This window comes from Lepidochelys kempii, chromosome 7 (assembly GCF_965140285.1).
Source record: "Lepidochelys kempii isolate rLepKem1 chromosome 7, rLepKem1.hap1, whole genome shotgun sequence".
Taxonomy (NCBI): Eukaryota; Metazoa; Chordata; order Testudines; family Cheloniidae; genus Lepidochelys; species Lepidochelys kempii.
In genome coordinates, this window is record NC_136386.1 from 40,266,238 (window position 1) to 40,286,258 (window position 20,021).

The 20,021-nt window shown below is 37.7% G+C and overlaps 1 protein-coding gene across 8 annotated transcripts in view; it reads right to left on the reverse strand.

The window, feature by feature from the left end:
* ATP2B2 (ATPase plasma membrane Ca2+ transporting 2) overlaps positions 1-20,021 on the reverse strand; it is a 422,382-nt gene that overhangs the window by 11,991 nt on the left and 390,370 nt on the right. For 5 of the 8 annotated variants that reach the window (XM_078853700.1, XM_073352327.2, XM_073352326.2 and 2 more), the window contains 2 exons: positions 16,643-16,750; positions 12,596-12,778 (listed from right to left, as the gene is read on the reverse strand). In XM_078853700.1, coding sequence (XP_078709826.1) covers positions 12,596-12,778; positions 16,643-16,750 — 291 coding nt within the window. Of the gene's footprint in view, positions 1-4,647; positions 4,820-12,595; positions 12,779-16,642; positions 16,751-20,021 lie in introns of all 8 variants that reach the window. The other 3 variants (XM_073352329.2, XM_073352332.2, XM_073352333.2) reach the window with 1 other exon arrangement.

A 20,021-nucleotide genomic window follows, 5' to 3' on the forward strand; every position in this document is an offset into this window, starting at 1 on the left:
AGTAATATACAAGTACTATAATTGAAAAAGATGAGAAAAAAACCCAGCTTGATTAATTTGTGGACAGTTAGATACACTCTTTCCCTCTACAGCTAGTCCCTGCTCTGCCTGGTGCAGGTAAAAGGGGGCTTTTCCTGCACCGGCATGGATCTATATGGTCCCTTCTCTCTTCCGGTCACCGGTGTGCGGGGGAGGAATGGGCCAGTGTCCCTGCACTAATCTGGTCTGAAACTGCAGGAAAAAGTCACTCTCTAGCCCTTAAAGGGACACACCTTTTCCAACCAGCCAGCCAACAGCCCCCACCACTTGTGCGGTCATTGTGCGGTCATTGTCTTCAGTGTGACATCACACGTATTTAAAGTGCTTTGCTGCCTCAGGGCTTTATTCAATTAATTATTTTGTTTTCCCAAAGTAACAGGCAGTAAGAAAATTGAAATGTTACTGTAAAACCACGCAAACTGGCAAGGGGCTCAGGGAAAGGGTGATACCTGAACTTAATATAACTTCTTAAAATTGACTAGATTTCCAATTGATAGTATGTCATATATTACTATTCATAGTATATAATCTATAGTATAAAAATGCATGTAAAGTTTGGAACATGGCCATGTTAATGCTGCAGATAGAACCTTAGCTTGTACATTTCTTTCCTATTTGCAATTTCAAATATGCAAACATTGTGATTCATTTAAATACCTGTTTGTGGGGTTTTCGGGGGTGGTGGTGTTTGTTTCTGTTTGCATTGTTATATAAAAGAAAAGGCTTTATCTCCATTTTAGATTCAGGTTGGTTGGAATACGTACCCAAGCTATATTATTGTCTCAAGCTAAGATCAAGAGAGTAAGACACTAGTACTATTGGCCTTATCTCTTAATTAATACTAAAACATTGTGATAACTAAACAGTATCAGCATAATTTGACATCCTGAGAACCAAAATAAAGTATTTTCCTATAAGATTACTTTTAATGAAAGTACTTTATAACAATTGAAATATTCTTATGTTCCCATATCTATGAGAGGTTGAAAACCGACCCAAGTTCTGACTTGGAAATGCATCTCACAAAGTACTCTGGGTGTGGCAATATCTGTCTGATCTGAGGTAATATAAGTAATTATATATCATCAATGAAATAATACATAGCTAAGTGCTAACAGATAAAAATCTCTCTCTATATATTAGAGCATCACAAATAGCATGCACTATATATAGAATCATTTCCATGTGTTTTCTTGCTAGTATGACTCCCCTGTGTATTTTAGAGTACACAAGCTATTATATACCACCATTCAGGCATTTTTAATATGCACAGTCAATTCTGAATGGCTCTTATATTACAGACTTCAAGCCACACACATATAAAATTGGATATGTAATTTTCCCTCCTATCTATGTAGTCTAATAGATTGGCTATTATTGGCCACTATTTGAAAACTGGGGATGCGAGTAATCCTACAGTTGGGTGGTGAGGATTAATAAGTAGTTGTTCAGAGCTTTAATAAGTAAAGCACTGTATAAATGCTTAGTAGTATTAGATCTACCATATGGTTCCTGATATAACCTATGTTGTCATGCTTAAATTTTCAAGGACTGACTTTAGATTTCTAAATTTTGGGGACCCCAAAATGACATCTCTAAAGGATCTGATTTCCAGCGAGTGCTTTAAGGCATCTCAAGTTGGCCACCCAAAATCACCAGTAACATTTTAAAATGTAGACCTAAATGCCATGATAAATTGAGCCGCATTAATGGATGAATGGTCAGCCCACTGCTACAACTTCAATACATTTATGTTAAACAGGTGTTTTTACACTCCCAAGGAACTTAACATGTGTCATCCTTACTGAATGTCTCACAAAACATTCTCAAAGAGATTCCCAGAAATTAAAAAAATTGGAAGTTCATATAAAAATAAACAAATTACCCCCAATATAAAAGTAAGTACTGGGTATTAAGCCTCTCTCAGACTCATTTAAGCCTTTTATAAAGCTATATCTACAGAACACCCTTAAACATTCCAGTGTCTTAGATGGTTAAAATATGTACTTCTCAGAGACTGAGGTAGCATTTATCCAACCAAAGGAAGAAAGGATTTATTATTTAATTATTTATCTTTTAATTTAGCCTAGATAGTCAGTGTGATGAAGGTCAGTCCTGGAACATCGCACTAAGAACCAAGAGATTGGGGGCCTACAAGAAAAAGCGAGCAAAACATAGGGTGTGCGCTGTGGGGGGTACACCTTCCTGCTGAACGTTGGTCTTATTCTCTTTGATCTTTTGTGCTTTTTTTTTTTTTTTAATTTTATTGAGCCTGAATATGAGAGGGCTTCTGCAAGGGGGGACAGGGGCATCCCAAGTGCAAATTTGCATAAAAAAAGTGATTGGGCTTCATGAAGAAAAAATAGCTTTATCCAGTTGCTGAAACTAACTAATGATTCTGCACATAAGGCTTTTCATAACCAATACCTAACCAGAGTGCTTCACAAGCAGCACCATCTAAAATGACTAAAATATTATTTTAAAAAGCTATTGTAAACAGATACCCTAATTCAGTAATAAAGCCTTAGCAGTCTACACAAACTAGTATCTGAAGACCAGACTCTAGTTGCTCTCTGACATGCAGGTGCACATCCACAGTTACCTTGAAATATCAGCTACTCTGTGTTATTTTTTCAAATGAATACAAAGCTAGCTTCATGGCCCTGGAGACTAACGTACTCTATTTATTCACAGAATGGGTACAATTCAGACAATGACAGTCTAAGCTTCTCCATGCTGCCCTGGCAAGGTACCTCAAGCATGTCCTGATGAGACCCATCTGTAGGTGCAAGGGTGTGTGTGAGAATTTAGACTCCCTGCCATTCAACCAATGCTGACTTTATTGGATTGATTATTTGAGACCACTGACTATAAGGTGCTGTTGAAACATTTGTGACGCACAGCAGGATAGCTTTATAGTGGCTCTTCTTCTATTTGCCTGAAAGGACCTAGAGGGCTATTAAAGGAAATTGTTCATCCAATGAGAAGGTTCTTGTATTCTGTTCCCCATCCTGTTCAACATGGATACCCATTGGTTAGGGAGGTTAGTAACTAGACCCTGGATGAGGCACCTTCAGTGTGTTGGCAATATCCATCTCTACTGCAGATACAGTGAAACAGATGACCATCTGTTTGAATAGAGCTAGCAGGCTAAAGCTCAATGAAGATGAGACATTGGGCTGGAAGAAGCAACTGCAGAAATTGACAAAACTACATCTTCACCCAAGTAAGGGTGCTGCCATTTGTGACACACATTTGAAATGTAGGAAGTAGTTTACCCCAAAATCAGCTACTGCATACAAGGGTAGCAGTCTCAGCCAACAAACACTCCTTTTTATCTGAGTGTTGTGAGGCAACTATTCCTTTTGGACGCAGATCTTGCTGCACTTCTCCATGCCCCTGTCACTTCAAGATTAGGCAACTAATCCACTCTATGTGTTGAGACCACTCAGAAATTGAAGTTGGTGTAGAATGTGGCTGCCTATTTATTGAGAGCACATTCGATCTTGTGCTGCACTCTCCATAGGTTACGCTGAGCTTCTGGGTGAAATCAAGTTGCTAGTTTTGACCTTTCAAAGCCTTAAACGCTTACCTAAGATTGCATCACTCCTGTATTACTACAAATGAGATCACCAGAGGCACTCAAGTTTGAACCCTTTTATAAATAATGGGGGAGGGTTTTTTGTTGTTTTTTTTTCCTGTGGAGGCCCATGGCTTTGGAATTTACTTCCCTCTTTGGTCTGCCAGCATGTAGATTTATTAAATATTCAGACATGCTGCTAGGCCCAACTTTTCTCTCAGGCTTTCAGGAAGAAGACTGACAAAGGGGGATTTTAAAAATATTTCTTTGGAGGTTTATTTTCTATTCAGAACACTGCAGGAATGGAGCTTTAATGCAGGATGAGACTAATTTTAAGCACTGTAAGGGCAACCAGACTATGTGATGGGTGCCTATTGCATGTGGTTGTAAATATAGGAAAAAGCCAGAGTGACAGTACCAGCTTGTAAGGGTGGGGTTTGGTTCACATGGAAAGCTGCTCTTCACTAAGAAATGGACTGAGAATGTCACGGAATTAATTTGTAAAATAAGCATTGATGTGCACCTGGATTGATGTGCACCTGACAGTAGAATCGTTCCCTAAATATTTAAATATGCTTTTTAATGCTTGCTACAATATAAAATGTAGCTTAACACACTTTCTCTTTAAGCAAAAGAGCTGTAATCATGTTTGTTAACATGAGGCAACAACAGAACGATTTTAAGGAAACCTTTTGTAATACACATAAATACATCAAACGTGATGAGGAAATATGTTAGAGAAAAAATTCACTGTTAGAGAAATCTATGTTTACTGCATAGTGGGTGACCAGAAACTGGTATCCTACTGATCTGAATTCGGACCTGTAATAAAAAGGTCAAAGAAGTGTATCTACAGTATACAAAGTAATTCAGCTATAAAGGTGTATTGGTGGTGGAGTTATGTGTGGGTTTTTGCTTTGTTTTGCATTAGTTGATAAGTGGAAAAAGGGCAATATAGATAAGTCCTGAATGACTAGTAGGTGAGTTGGCATCTCTGTAGATCTGATGCATTAAGAATACACACTCACGCCCAGCCGCAGCAGCAGATGTGCTGGTAGGAGAGGAAAGAGCATTGGATAACGATACGTGACTAGGGCTAGAAATATTGGTTACATCCTGGTTCTGGCTTGTGACGGAGGACTGTCTCCTTAGAGCCCCCTGAAAGGAAGTGCCACTCTTGAAAGTATTGACTACCTCGATCTGTAATGGAGGAAAGAATGAGACAAGTTGCTTAAGGAATGGACACAGGTGCACAACTGACAGGAATAATAATTAAAAAAAATACTCAACCATGCAACCATAATGAATCAAAGTCACGAGTGTTCCTTTTAACAAGTGGAAATAAATATGGCCAAATTCTTTCCTGGGGTAAATTGAAGCAGCTCCATGGAGCTCAGGGAAGCTGCACCAGTTTACACTAATGCAGGATTTAGACCATAATTTTTGAAATTTAAACCATCCTACATATATGTACACACCAATTGATATACACGGATGACATTGGTCAGTAACACTTAGTCCTGCCTTGAGTGAAGGAGACTGGACTAGATGACTTCTCGAGGTCCCTTCCAGTCCTATGATTTTATAATAATAATAATCTCCATCTTTTCTATTGAGAATAAATATTACTTGATTACTGCCATCTAGATTTTCTTCCAGAGGGGAAACAAAATTCAGTCACCCAACTCTCTAGTAAAAAGAAATACTAAAAACTATTCAAAATAAGAGGATTTGCTTTTTCAGTTTAGAAATTTCAAGGCTGCAAACATAGTAGCTCAATATAATTACAAGATGCTTTGATATTTATTCTGAATTGTATTATTATTATTAATGAAGGATCATATAAATTAGGCACAATTGTACAGAATTACTGTATTTTGTAATTGCTGATTAGAAAATAATTCTCTGAAGCAGAATGTTTTTATTTTTGGTGCAGAGCAGATAGGAATTACTCAGAAAATAAAGCTAAGTTGCTTTTGAACTACTAGTTATTTGTGTTTCAGATTGCAATGTTGTATTTTAAATTACAGGGAAATATAGGCATGTTCCCATATGCCCTGCAATACTGCCTGTCAATATTACACATTGTAGGTTTTATGAATACTCTTATTGTTGGCCTCAGAGGACATGTTTAACATTTTATACAATTGAATTTTCCTTTTCCCTCATGTTTTATATTAGAATACAACTGCTTTTAGATGAAATCTGGTAACAAATACAGTCTTGTACTTTGCAAGCATTTGTGTCATTAATATAGAGAAGTTTGCACTAAGGAACTTCCTAATTAGTTTAACCTACAAAAGAGTGAGCTCTGAGTTTAGAGGGTCTAAACTCCCTCTGACAGCTGATGATAATGAATGATGAATATTAGAGACAAAGCCCTTTTAGGGATAATGCACCAAATTCTCCTTTCAGTTATACCAGTATAACCACAATGCCATGGGGTAGTATTAGTATACATGAAAAGAGAATTCATCCCATCACTTCTTTAAAGATGCTGTCATCCCTGGTTTTATATTCCTGAGTCTCCAATTTCTGGTGACTCCCAAAGCTAGAGTCATGACACCTGCTTCCCCGCACACATTGGCATGTGTTTTGTCAGCCAGTTTTCAGAAAAAAGTGTTGTTGTTTTAAATCTCATTTTAACATGCAGCATTTTATTTTTGCCATTTGCTGATAAAATATCTACAAGATCATTTTAACCAAAAGTAACTCATTCTGATGTTCTTCTTCCTGTGCAGAGAGAACTCCATGATTTAGGTAAATCAATAAAACCATTGTAAAAACAGAATTATAAACAAAAAACTATTGTATTTTTTTCAAACCCAAAGAATAAACCCATTTTCACTTCGAAGAACAAAAAATATCATTGACACTGGAATCCTGATTTCTTGCATGGCCTAAGTAGGCCACACAACGAAGGGTATCATTATTCTAGCTCAGTAACATAAGTTGCTAGTAATAATGTCACCATTTGAAAACACATGGTCATAGAAGTGGACCTAAAATTGTAAAGAAAGCCCTGAGATATCACACCAATGAATACAACTATGCCTCCTCAGGTACAATACGTTTCAGATTCCCCATCATTTAAAGAGTGAGGACGGAACTTCAAAACAGTACATCCAAAACCAAACAGCAAGCATTTTCCTTTTAACTGGAGAGAGCTAGATTAATCAGCCAGGATGGTAATGGTGCATCTTTACTGATTAGATATCTGCTATGAATCTGGATGCAAGTCCTCGTTGTTTTTCAGAGTCAGAAGTATTAAAATGGTATGGTTAGTCTACAATACCAATTTTAGGAATATGCACATTGCTGCATATTTGCTGAAATAGTTTTACCCTCTTCAGCTCGCTTAGGGAGATAGTTGTTTATTTATGGTTTCTAGTGTCACTTTTTACAAGTGGTTTTCGGATGGACGTTCCATAAACAAACATACAGATCTTATGTAATACAGAGGAATAAAGGTTTTTAGGGGAATATCATTGTGTTACAAGTGCAGCACAATATGCATTGAAAATTTCCATATGCAAATAACAACCAGTTGATATGGTCACTGACCCATTGTTTTCCCATATGAATCTGTGTAATAGAGCTAGCCAGGTGTTAGCATGAAATTAAAATATATAAACTTTCTATTAGTTCTTAAAAACTCTGCATTAAGCAAACACAAATCAAGGCATTTTGCTGTGCATATTTGCTTCTGCAGGCAGATTCTGGATTGTAAGCCTGATACAAATAGCAAAGTTATAGAATAGGGCATCAGGTGAACCAGTAAGTGGAGAAGGGCTGTGAGTGAGTCATTAGCTACAGTACAGATTGGCATATGAAAACCAATCTATGGCTCAAAACAACATTAATCACACATTAAGGAACACTAAATTACTTACCTGAAATGTTCATTCTCCAAAGGCAGAATTAAATACAGATCCTGGCTTTCCATGTTGTGACCCAGGGTCATGGAGCACTCTCCAACAGAGACAATTCAAAAGGCTTTTAAGACTCCCTACTAACAGCACCAAGTGTATGCCACTGGGGAAGATATCAATGGTAAATTCTAAACCTTCAGACGCCAGTTTCTTTAAACATGCCTGCAACGAGCCTACATAATAAGCCAAAAAGAAGATCTCCAATATAAACACAGGTGGAAAGATGAGGGCAGATCTGTATTTAATATTGTCTCCAGAGAACAAGAATTACAGGTATGTAATTTGCTCTTTCTCCTAAGGAAAGTAACTAAATACAGATCTCTTTTTGTTGAATCTACCGACAGGAACATCTAACAGATGACTACCCCTGCAGAATTCCAAAGGCTGACATACGTGGTCATGTCCTGCCTGAAGTCAATAAGGACTACATGAAATGCAAAACAGGGAGGAATTTGGTCCAGAATGCCTATGACAAAAAAGAGGAAACAACCAAGAATGAAAAGTTACTGTTAAAAAAGTTAGTATGTTTTCTTTCAAGATGCAAAATACTCGACATTGTTAGAGCAAATGAAAACGGTAAAGAAGAGAAAGGTAAGCGTAAGTCACGTCACTTTTATATTGTCTTATTTTGTATCCATTCAGTGTTCTCTTTTTAAAACTGAATTCACAAGAGTTGTCTTTGTGAGCTGCACACAATAAAAATATTAAAAAAGCAGGTTGAAAGACTTCCACTCTGGAACAGCCCTCACAGGACTGATAAGCCAAGCTTTTGTGTTCTTATATTTACAATGGACTACCTTTTCAGCATGGGGATTTAAGCTGGGATGCTGTCATGAATGTTAATGGGTCTCAGGTAGCTGCATCTCTCTGCCAATCAGTGCGTATGGAATTTTGCATAATAAAAGAACATTTTGGCCTTTATGTAGTTACTTTAAGATAATTTCTCTGAGCCTAGCTACCATATCTTTTTACACAAAAGACTTCCCCATAGCTTTCCAGAGAGCTAAATAAACAACAAGGACAGTGTTTATATTGTACATCGTTCCTAGAGACATCCACTGTCCAAATGTCAAAATAATAATAATAAAAAAGACAGCTAGGTAATCTAAAAGCTTTATTCTGCCTTGAATAAGAACAATCCTGTAGGTTCTACTCAAGTTAGGACCTTGTACATTTCTGAATTTCTAGTTTATGTTTGGTATAAAATGCTCTGATGGAATGACGTAAGATGAGTTGGGCAAACTTATTTTGCTTAAATTTCAAAACCACTTGGAAAGTTTGACTTTCATGCTGCTGGATTTGCATTGGCCCAAGGAGAAACTGAAAAAAAAAACACACCCAGAAAATAAGAGAAGAAGTCTAATAAAAAATGATGTATACATGTCTTATTCATATCTGTAATGGCATCTACTTGTTCCAAAATAAGCTTTTTCAAGGGTGGGTTGAACTCTCCTATCTTTAATGTGTAGCAGAGGATCCCCTCTAACTAGAAAAATTTGGATTTTTTTAATGTTTTATTTATTTATTCCTGTGGCAATCACCATAGCATATGAGCATTTTTACACTTGATTGACATTTAGTCTCAAAATGGCCTTGTTTGGAAGAAAAGTATTACTGTATCACCCCTAGAAAAATAAACATTGACTTGACTTATGAGACAGGAAAAAATGGTATAGACTCCCAGCTTTGGGAATCTGAAAAATAGTTTTAGAGGTTTGGAAAACCTCAGAATCCACAATTTTTGTCCATCCTTAAGTGTGGAAGAACTACAGAAGAACTTTCTCATAAATTATGTTTTAATTATATTTTTTATCTGACTTGACCTGGATTTTCTACCCTGCAATTTGTCTGAAGACAGACTATTTTAGCTTTTAGGAGGTCATTAAGGCTGCTTCTGCTGTCTGATCAGTCCTGTTTTAACTACATCAGTTTGTTAGAATTAAGATTTCCTGCACTCACAAGAGTTGTAAAAGACTCTGCAAAAATATTGCTGAATTATTGATATAGGTGAAAAAAATCTGTTTTTATGGAAGTTCATATTACTACCTTTTCTTTATGAAATCTTATGTAGCTACAGTGGGTCACTTATGAGAGCTTATATGGTATTCATTTTATGATCCAACTACCCCATTAGGAGACTATATCCATTCACAGATAAGTATACCAATACAAAGGCTAAAAAGCTTAGTGAACATAAGTAGTGAAGACAAGATCAAGTGCACATAGCCAGACTCCTTAACTTAGATTCTTCCTTTCTTTTAAAACAAATTATTTCAGATCTTTGCAAGTATGAACTAGAGATGCCCCTGATTTTTCGGTTTGAGGAAGCAACAGTAAAATCGTTTCCCTTTTGCCCAGGTTTGAATGCTCTATTTTTAGAGAAAGAAATATCTTAGCACTGATGTCTCTAACATGAGTTTGGATGAATATTCTTTGGAGCGATGCAACAAAGATGTCTGACAGTTATCTGGAAAAAAATTTGGATTCATGGTGAACCTTCTTGGGACTTATAAAGCTTTGTTTGTGCATGTGATGTGATTACCTGTCCAGTAACGACTGAACAGAAAATAACCAAAACTTTAATTCACATTGAACACAGAACAAATGTCAGATGGTGGAAAGTGGCCTAGTCCAGATTTGAACCAGCAATCTAGTGGTGAAAGATTCTACATCCAATTCCCAATCTCACTGCCATCCTCTTTATATATAAAAGGAGTAGATGCTCTACCTTCTTCTTCTGCATCTCCAGAAGTGCATTAGACATCGGAGGATTCCTGCAAATCCTCCAGCTCCACAAGGATGCTAGAGACATCCTCATCTTCTTCCATCAACTCTTCTTTAGATGGCTTCCTGGGAAATGCAGTACAAGTGTATGAATTCATTTGGATGGGGCACAAAAACTTGGTGCATCAAAATGCACCAAATTCAAGGTAATAGAGGCCAACAATTGGTCTTGCACTAATTTGACCTGCATAGTGAAATGAGAAACTCTCCAAGGGACATCTTGTGATTGCATTTTGAGCCCTTTTTAAAATGTGTTGGCCCATTTCCTTTCTCCAATATCATTCCACAGATGTCAAATAAATGTGAAATCAGAGTCACTGAATAAACAAAATAAGGGGGAGGGGAAAAAATCACAAAAACCTACTGGTAGAAAAGGAAACAATATATCCTACTAAAGATAGTTCTACAACTAAGAATAGAAAAGATACAAAGTAGATGGGGGTTAGCAAGAAAACACAATTAATGTTTATTTTGTTTTAAATAGGGAACAAGAAGAATAATTTATCCATGGATTATGAAGGCAAAGATATATAGAACTACAAGATACCTCTCAAACTAGAAGGGGAACTGAAAGGGTGTAATTTGCTTTTTGTTGTTGTTTACACTCACCACAACCAGAAAGACATCCTGACAGAAATGCCAACAGACAACACTCCTCCTACAGCCACCAGGAAGAAAATAATGCAAGTTTAGAGAATAACTCTTGCAATCGATAGTTCTCACCTGGGCACACGTTTGTCACTCTTATCTGCAGGGTCCTTGTAACAGTTTGGATTTTCTCTCTTGATGAGTGCTCCTGAGTCAAGGTACTCTGGACACAGAATCCCAAGGCTGGGGATCTGTATTTAATTACTTATCTTGGGAGATTTGGGATTTAATCTGACCCTTAAATCTATGTAGCACCTTTATGCCACCTTTATTTTTCTGTTTTCCCACAACAGCAACACAATAGTGTCACTGCAGAGACCTGATGCACCGGCCATTACTCCTTGCACCTACTAATTCCCTACTTCCTAAAAATTTTAAAAAAAATGTATCTTTCTTCAGAAAGGTTTGTTAATGTTTAAAATGGAAAAAGGGGAAAGCACTGTCATAACATAAAGCAAATATCTACATTTCAAAAAGCTCAACAAAAGCATCTCAGATGAAAATTCCATTTAAGACCCCTTAAACTAGAAAAAAGTGTTCTTAATTATTTGCATATTTCCCTTTAAAGGCCTGTATAAACTAACCAATCTGATATAATGGGGATCACATACTTGTCTTTTCAAAGCTGCTCTCTGTTGTGGCTGAGACTATGTTAACATGCTATTTTGTTGCAATGAAAATGGCCATGTATGTTGTTAAGAAAAAAATATGGATCCTTACTTAAGACAAATGTTATTTACTTGTGGCCATGTTATTTAGTAAATTGATCTACTTTGCATATTTAGGGTGTCAGTATACATATAAACTTAATTTTCTCTATGTACAGAAGTAATTTTCATGTACATTTTTGCATATTTAGTGAAATATTTCTAAAATATGTAAATGATATATTAAAGTTCATAAATAACAGTAAATAAACAAATACATCTCAACTTTTTGATGGATGTTTTAACTTCCTGTTACTTAAAATAAATACAGGATCACATTTTTCGTGAGTGACAGGCAAAGCTGTACATTCCAATTCAGCTAAAAATACATGTCTGAATGTTCTGATGCAAAAAAGATTTTAAGTTTTTGCTGAGCAGAAAGGGGATTTATTTTTTATCAGAATCAAACCTTGTACTTTACCAATGTCACAATCAATTTAAGTTGTTTTATTATTACAGAAGTAGAGGTCACAAACATAAATCCGAATCAGTGAAAAGCCTACATTTTCCAACAAAATAAAGCATTTTTTAAAAAAGAATTTGCATAACATTTTTGCTCACTAATATAACAGTTAAAATTCTAAAATAGGAGTATTTTACTTTCTTTGTCAGTTGCTATACCTGTGAAATAGAAAATTCATATCAGCTCTCAGTCTTCAAGGAAACCCATTCTTAGGTCTCTAATTTTATTCATATATTACTGTTTTGCAACTAAACCGTTTTGAGTTTCTCTGATTTACTATTTTATGAATTCTTGATTAGGAAATGGAAATGTAGTTACTGGAGTACCTTCCTTTCCATCTCACACATTCTGTATATGGCTCTACTTTGTGATATTATCTTGTCTGAATGGAAAATCCAGTATATAGTTTTCCAGAGATTCTACATCTGTCCTTTTAACATACCTGAGTTTGGATTCTGTTGAGCCCTCTGAACCAGAGAATTTGTCCACGTCGAAGTTCTCTCTCTGCATGGTCAATTTCTTCAACATCTTCATTCATGTCTTCTTCAGGTACTTCCTCTTTTTCAGTGAGCCGCCCTGCTTCCTTTAAAAATTTTAGCCTACTTGTTGGGATGGTTGCAATGACCTGAAAAATCACGTAACAAAAGGGTACTGAAAATTTAATCCGTATTAATCAGTGATATTATAATCTACTCACTGCAATGAAAAATTTTTCAGTAAGACTTGTAATCCTCCAGGAATGCCAGGTAAACATGTTTATAATAGTGCTTTATATTTATATAACTCCCTGTATATGGCTCCCTGCAGTACCAGTCATAGAAGCTCCAACTCCTCTGTTTCAGCTCCTTTAAAGAATACTTGAAAAGCTTGAAAATAAGTAATCCTACAGAGTTAAATGTCAAACCCATTTAGAATGAAAGTGCGTCAGTGTTTGTGCTCTGTTCCTGTTTCAGTAGGAGCTGATTAAGTCCTAGAGGTTGAGATGCATGAAAAACAGGGCCTCCCTGAGAAGGGAAAAAAAATCATAACTAGGACAATCCTTTGCAGGTGCCAAACTTTAGTCTAAAGGTGGGAGGCCTTTGCTGTGGGAAGCTTTGGCAGCTGAGAAGGTTGCTGACTGGATGAAGAAGGGCATCTCAAGTTTGCGACCATGACCTCCCCATCCAGAGATCTGTTGCAGGGTCCAGTTCTTCTTTGCTGCTGGATCCTGGGACTCCAGACTCAGTTTCTGGGTACTGTGGCATGCAATGCTGCCAAGGACATATCAAACCACAGTGTATGCCTAGCTGAATAGGATCTTAAAATGGAAGTACCAAAGCCACACAACTGGACTTGTATAATCGTTCTTTAAAGGAAGGAAATTGCCAGAGATCTGGGCACTTGAGAAATGGGATGAGGTAGAGGCAAAGAGTAGTAGGAAGGTGGGGAATGGAACAAAATGTTTGTGGGGGTGCCCTCTGCAGGTTTGGATGTAGCAGTGGTAGGGAGAGCTGGGATGGATATGGAATGGAGATGATGAATGCTTTCAGGAGGGACCTTGCTGGAGATGTTCCTGAACTGAATGATCTACAACTTTAAAGTCAGAGTTAAAAAAGAAACGTGAGGTTGAACTTATTTCTTTTAGGAGTCAGTTTTCCAACCCCTGACTAGACAAACTTGATCTCCCTAATTTCAAGCCCAGGTGAATGTTGCCAGTTTAAAAAGTTTGACATGAACTTGAAAATTAACGAAGTGGCTGTGAAATAGTGAGCACTCTGCAGCAGTGGGGAGAGAGAAAGTGAGTGACACGCAGGATCACTGAGATACTTACTGATTCATTTGGCCTCTCTAGGAGTTGAGCCACCATAACTTAACAGCTTTCAAAAAGTTACAGTACTCCTGTGCTAAATGGATTGTATGGGTTTCATTAAAACTGAAAAGGACGAAGTGATATTTGGCCTAGCAAGACTGCATCGTACGTATAGTGACAACCTGCTGTATTCTGTAGTGACTCTGTATGACAGGGCGTACAGATACTTCAGGGCCCAGTGAGTGTCTCCTCTCAGCTGGGATGACACACTCTGCCCATGCTTTGTTTTATTTTTCAATTTGGCAGATACCCACGGAGCCAGCTCTCTGCAGTGTCAGGTCCAGGCCAGTAGAGGTGGATTCAGGAAACAAATACCATTTCCCAGGAAACTATGAATTTAACAGTTAGAGCCAAGATTTTCAAAAGTAACTAGTGATTTTGGGAGCCCAACTTGAGACACCTTAAAGGGGCCAAACATTCAGAAAATGCAGAGCACTCACCTTTTGAAAGTAGGGCCCTTTCAAAGTGTCTCAAGTTGGTCTCCCAAAAACTGAAGCACTTGGTCTAAACTCCCAAACCACAAATCCTGACTGGATGTGGTAGATACCTGGGGGCCGGGGGGAGTTCCTGAAGACTGGGGTGAAGCAAAGGGAAACACACGTGTTTTATGCTGAACCTGAATTAAACAGGGCAGGTGAGAACGGACTTCTCTAGGGGATGTGGTGAGAGCCAAAAAGCTTCCCATTAAAAGGTTGCAGGGAGAGAGGAGAAGCCTTGTCACAGGTCAAAAGAGCTTGGTATCTATTAAATAAATTATGCATTCATTTTGTTTGTAATAGTCTGTTTACTGGTTGCCCAATAGCGCTGTTGTGTTTCAGCGCTTGCTTTTTTTGTTTTCCCTTCACACATCTGACACACTAAACTGGTAATCTGCTCAGCGAACAAATCAGTGGGCTAAAATCAGTAACAGTTTTACAGATATTGAAGTTTTAACTCTACAAGTTTAAGTGCCTAGCCATTTATAGTGACCTCTGCAAACACTCTCAACTTTGAGTGTAAATCAGACAATTGTTAATCAATCTTCAAAGGGTTATGTTGTAATCTGTGTAACAGTGCACACAGAACAAAATACAGAAGCAACCCCCTGCCCTCTTTTAAATGTTTTAAACCACAAATCAGAACTGAGTGGTTTAATAAATGGCATAATCACCACCACTTTTTTTCCCAAAATGAAGATTTTCCAAGATCCTGAGGACAAGTCCTTTCTTAATAATTGCCATTCAACTGACATTCAGATTTTCCCAACAACTGTGATTCAGTGCCTCCTGGGGGTAATTTCATCAGCAAGATCAAGTAACGATGGCACTCAGCTATGATTGCCAGAAGGCATCTGCTGACACCAGATTGAGTTCTTTTCTTCAAAAATACTTGTGGCCACACTGCCCAAGGTGTCTTGCTTAATTTTTTTTTTTCAGAATACGGTAGTCATCCAACCCAGAAGCTCTATGTCCATGAAGACAGTTCAGCCAGAATCACTTTAATGGGTGTCACAATTAATTAACTAATTGCAAGGGCAATTTTCCTCTCTCTGCTGGAACTCATGCCCTTCTCTGGATAATGATAAGTCATCCCTGCCTATGATTTATTTTTATTCCAGAGACAGTAAGATACTCTTGGGGACTTTTGTTTGTTTGGGAGGAGGCGAGCTTTGGAATGCATCAGATTAAACCAACTGGCTGATATTTACAAAATATTTTTAGAAGGAAAATGCTCTTGCTTCTCCCTTCAAACACTATCTACAAATTACTTAGATTGGTGGTTGTCTATGCCATCACTTCCAGACAGCTAATCATAGAGTTAATTATTTTACCTCTAGATTTTTGCAGATGTTTGATGTACTCATCTACATATAATTCTATTAACTCTTGGCACCAAAGGTTGTAGCAGACCTTATCGCTGGCACCTGGATTAAAATGCGTCATGAATTATCAGCTGTTCTGAACGCTCTGCAGAAAGCCGCCATCGTTCAGCTGCCAGTTTTCTTCCTCAGCAAGCTGAAGGGATGGGATGGAAAGTACGGGATCAAGGTCAGCAGTGGGCTACACTAAATGAGCTGGTGGATCTCAGTCTGATTCAGAGGAGAGAAGAGTCCATGTCACAAAACGTAATTGGCATTAATTGCAGCATTGCTAGCCATCTCAGCACAGAAAATAAGTGGATAAGCATATGCACTGAACTATTCACCCACCTCCTAGTGCTTGTCATTTTGGAACATATTTAAGTGACATTAGTTGGGGACAACTCAGTGGGGAAGCTTATATTACAACTGCCCTTACTACACTTTTCCTGTGACTAGAGGACTACAGTTCTAAGGGCTATAGATCTAGCATCTTTCACAAATTCACTCAGGAAGTACTTAGTCATTGTATTACTGCACACTATTGGAGAAAAAGTCTGAAAATTAACAAAAAGTTTAAAGGAACAATAGTGGTACTGTACTGAAAAACCACGTATTTTTGAAAGGGTCGTTTATTTCCAGTGAAATGCCAGATCTGATAGAGATGGTTGAGCGGCAATGCTACACACCTTCTTATGAATCAAATTACTTTATGACAAAGTGTTCGCAAAACTAGACCTTCCATCCGTTCGTGAAAACATAATAAATGAGTAGAAAACTATACACTGCTACATGACACTTACCTGACCCCAGACGAGTTCTCCTAGTCCAATAAATACACACCACATCCACTGGTCAAGCTGTAGAGGAGAGCAGCTGAAAGGTTTCCCACCAAACTGCACAATTACTATCTGCAGAGGAAAAATGGGGGGGGAGGAAGAAACACTTTATCTCTCTTCTGAAAATATATTTTCCCCGCATTTACATGAGCTTTTGCGCTCTCTTTCGGTACACTTGTTTACATCTCACTTTGATTCAGCAAATACATTGCTGGGTGGGACATTTAAGGACACTATAGGCATTTGTTGTTTAGCAGATTTTAGCATGGGGCTGAAGTAGGGAGACCTACATTCTGCCACTTGACATCTTATGTGTCACTAGGTCCAAGTCAGCAAAAGAAGCCTCCATTCAAAACACTTTGGGACTCATTTTCAGAAGTGCTGAGCACCCAATCCCTATTGTGGTCAATGAAGGCTTCAGATGGCAGGAGTTTAGGACCTCTGGAAAATCAGACTCAGGCTATTTTAAATAGGGTGCCCATAAACTGACATATCCTGAATTAGACACACAAGGAAAAGTATTATTTTAGTTTGGAATTTATATAGTGGAAGAGACCTTTCTCTAGTGTCAACAGTTTAATCCATTGCTGTTATGGTTTAGATTAAATCCCAATCAATTACAGATCAGTCCTGAATAAATTCATTTATCTATACTCAAACTAGCCTAAAACCATATTAGTTATCATACAAACTCCTCTAAACAAATGCAACTTGACATTCACATGTTGTATCAAATGACTGATTGAGTTCTAGATCATGTAATGTTAATTCTAGCATTTTTTCTTCAATATCTTTCCACTCAAACTGTCTTTTTAACAGCATCCTAGTGATAACAGATATGGTCTGAGGCTAGGGCGGCTGTAAATGAACACATTCAATAGTAAGCTGTGAATGATTGATGGAAATGAAATCTAAGACGCAGTACCAATGGAATAAATTGGTAACACTGGACTGGATTAAAGTTTCTTGCATAATATATATTCAATGTAAAACTAAGTCATTTATGAAAAACAAATATTGACTTGCAGGAGAAATTAGCAAACATCTCACCATAACAAGATTTCAATTGTTCCATGTGAATGAAACGGAATAAACCAGTATCTAAATTGCATTTGAGGTAATGGGATGGAAACGTCTCACAGCACAGTGCTGACCAGGTTTATCCTGACTCATTTAGAAAAAAAATCTTAATTTTCATTAATATGCTACCTTACTAACAGCTATGCTTGTTTTTAAGTCGTGTATAATAGTCAGTGCTAGGTACCATAAAAATCTATAAACAAAGACTGTCCCTACACTTCAAAGAACTTACTTTCTTAAGTATAAAAAGAGACAATAGTTGGGACAGACAAGGGGAGCACACTAAAAACAATAAGTCAAAACTGGGCAGCGGTCAGTGTCACCGATAAATACATATACTAGTATAGTAATGCCAATGACACTAGAATACGGGCCAACGCCCTTACTTCTCCTCATCTCCCTTGGACCTATGTATAAAATAGCTGTTTCCCAATGAATGGGGGAGAGGAGCTAGAAAGGGACAGTAGATTGAAGAAATGTGGGGAGAGAGAAAGAGGAGAAACAAGCAGAGAGAAATCAGGAAACGGGAAGAACACAAGCATAGAAAATCTACAAACAGGATGCTCAGGAGTAGAGCTGGGTGAATTTTTTTTTCAACAAAACTTCCCCCCCAAGACACACTAAAAAATGCCAATTCAGACGAACCAAAATATCTCACAAATTCACGTTGAATTCAGTGAATTGTTTCAGATTAAAAAAAAACAACAACAACAAAATTCTGAAAAAAGTGAAACATTTTTTAAATGAAAAGTTTTAATTATTTTATTCAAAACTTTTCCTTTACAATTTTACTTTTTAAAAGGTTGAAAAAATTCAAACAAAATGAAAGATTGCATTCAACTTGAAACAATTTTCTTTTTTAATTTTTGGTTTTACAAGTGAATCAAGCATTAAATTATTCACATAGCTGCTCCCAGGAGGAGTAAAGCATTAAAAGGAGAAGACAAACAAGGTAGGGCTCTGAGCAGGGGAGATTTTAGGGGGAAAAAAAGAGTGCTGGACTGTAGATATGGTACTGAAAAAAATAGCACAAAGAGATAAGGCTGGGTGGAAGGGGATGCAAAGGTACTCGTGTGGTTTCCTTCCCCTTATCCTTTACTGTAACATATTCCTTAGTTTATTCTGAAAGAGGAAAGGAATGATGTGGAAGGCAAAGGAGGGACATTGTCTGACTGAGGAGGGTAAAGAGGCTACCCCTTTTCTCCCCCCCCGAAGCTGTTCTAACTTTCACAGCTATGCCATCCTGACTTCCAGCAAACCTCTCCTTGTGACTTCTATCCCACTGTAGCTGGATTCCTCATTTTTCACTTTGAAAATCTGGTCACCCTGATGTTATATTTTTAGGACTATGGCACAGAAAATTGAAATACCAGATGCAGTTCCGCTGTACCCAGCAAACATAGCAAATACACAAGGAGCTACACAAGTTGTTTTGTTTAAATAAACCACCCATGAAATATAGATCAGACTAGGGATTGGCTCTGTCACACCCATACCACATCCATCCACAGGGACAAGCTGAGGATTGCCTGGAGATCACCACCATTTTCTTATAGAAAAAAAATTAAACTCATAAAACTGAGCTAGCAACAGACAGCCAATTAAGAACCAGTAAATATAATTCAGAGCTGCTTCAATAAGCTTCATTATGCAAAGTTATAACCCCCACACCCAAAAAAAGCCTCATATAATCCCCTCTCCCCCCCTTGCAGAAGTGGACAAATTGGTTGAAGGAATAACCTGATATTACCTAAGGAAAGATTACCTGGCAGAAAGAGAGACTGAAAAGCAAGCAGAAGTTAGATTGACTATGCTCTGAACCTTCATTTTTCTCAAATACACAGCTGCCAGTGGCTTCAGTGGCAGTTGCATATGAATTCAGAGAGCAGAAGTAGGCTCTTGGTTGTGTACAGAGACTAAGTTTTGTGTTTATTTTGGAAGAGTTTTTGTTGGTAGGTGGAGAGGATTCGGAGGAGTGGACAGAATCCATCACTCAGGTCTATGAATATCAACTCCCTTCTCCTCTTAGCCAAAAGCCAGGTATGGAAACACCTGGGAATGGAAAAGATCTTAAAGCCCTGTCCATGGCAAGGACTTTAGATTTGGTTGTGAATTAAAACCAAGTAGGCCCAGATTTGTATGGGTATTTAGTGTTGCTCCACTCAGTGTTGAAAGGCCTAAATGACTTCGGAGGCCTAAGTCTCATTTTCAATAACACATACTTAGGGCTAGACCCACAATGGGATTTAGGTGCCTAAACTGT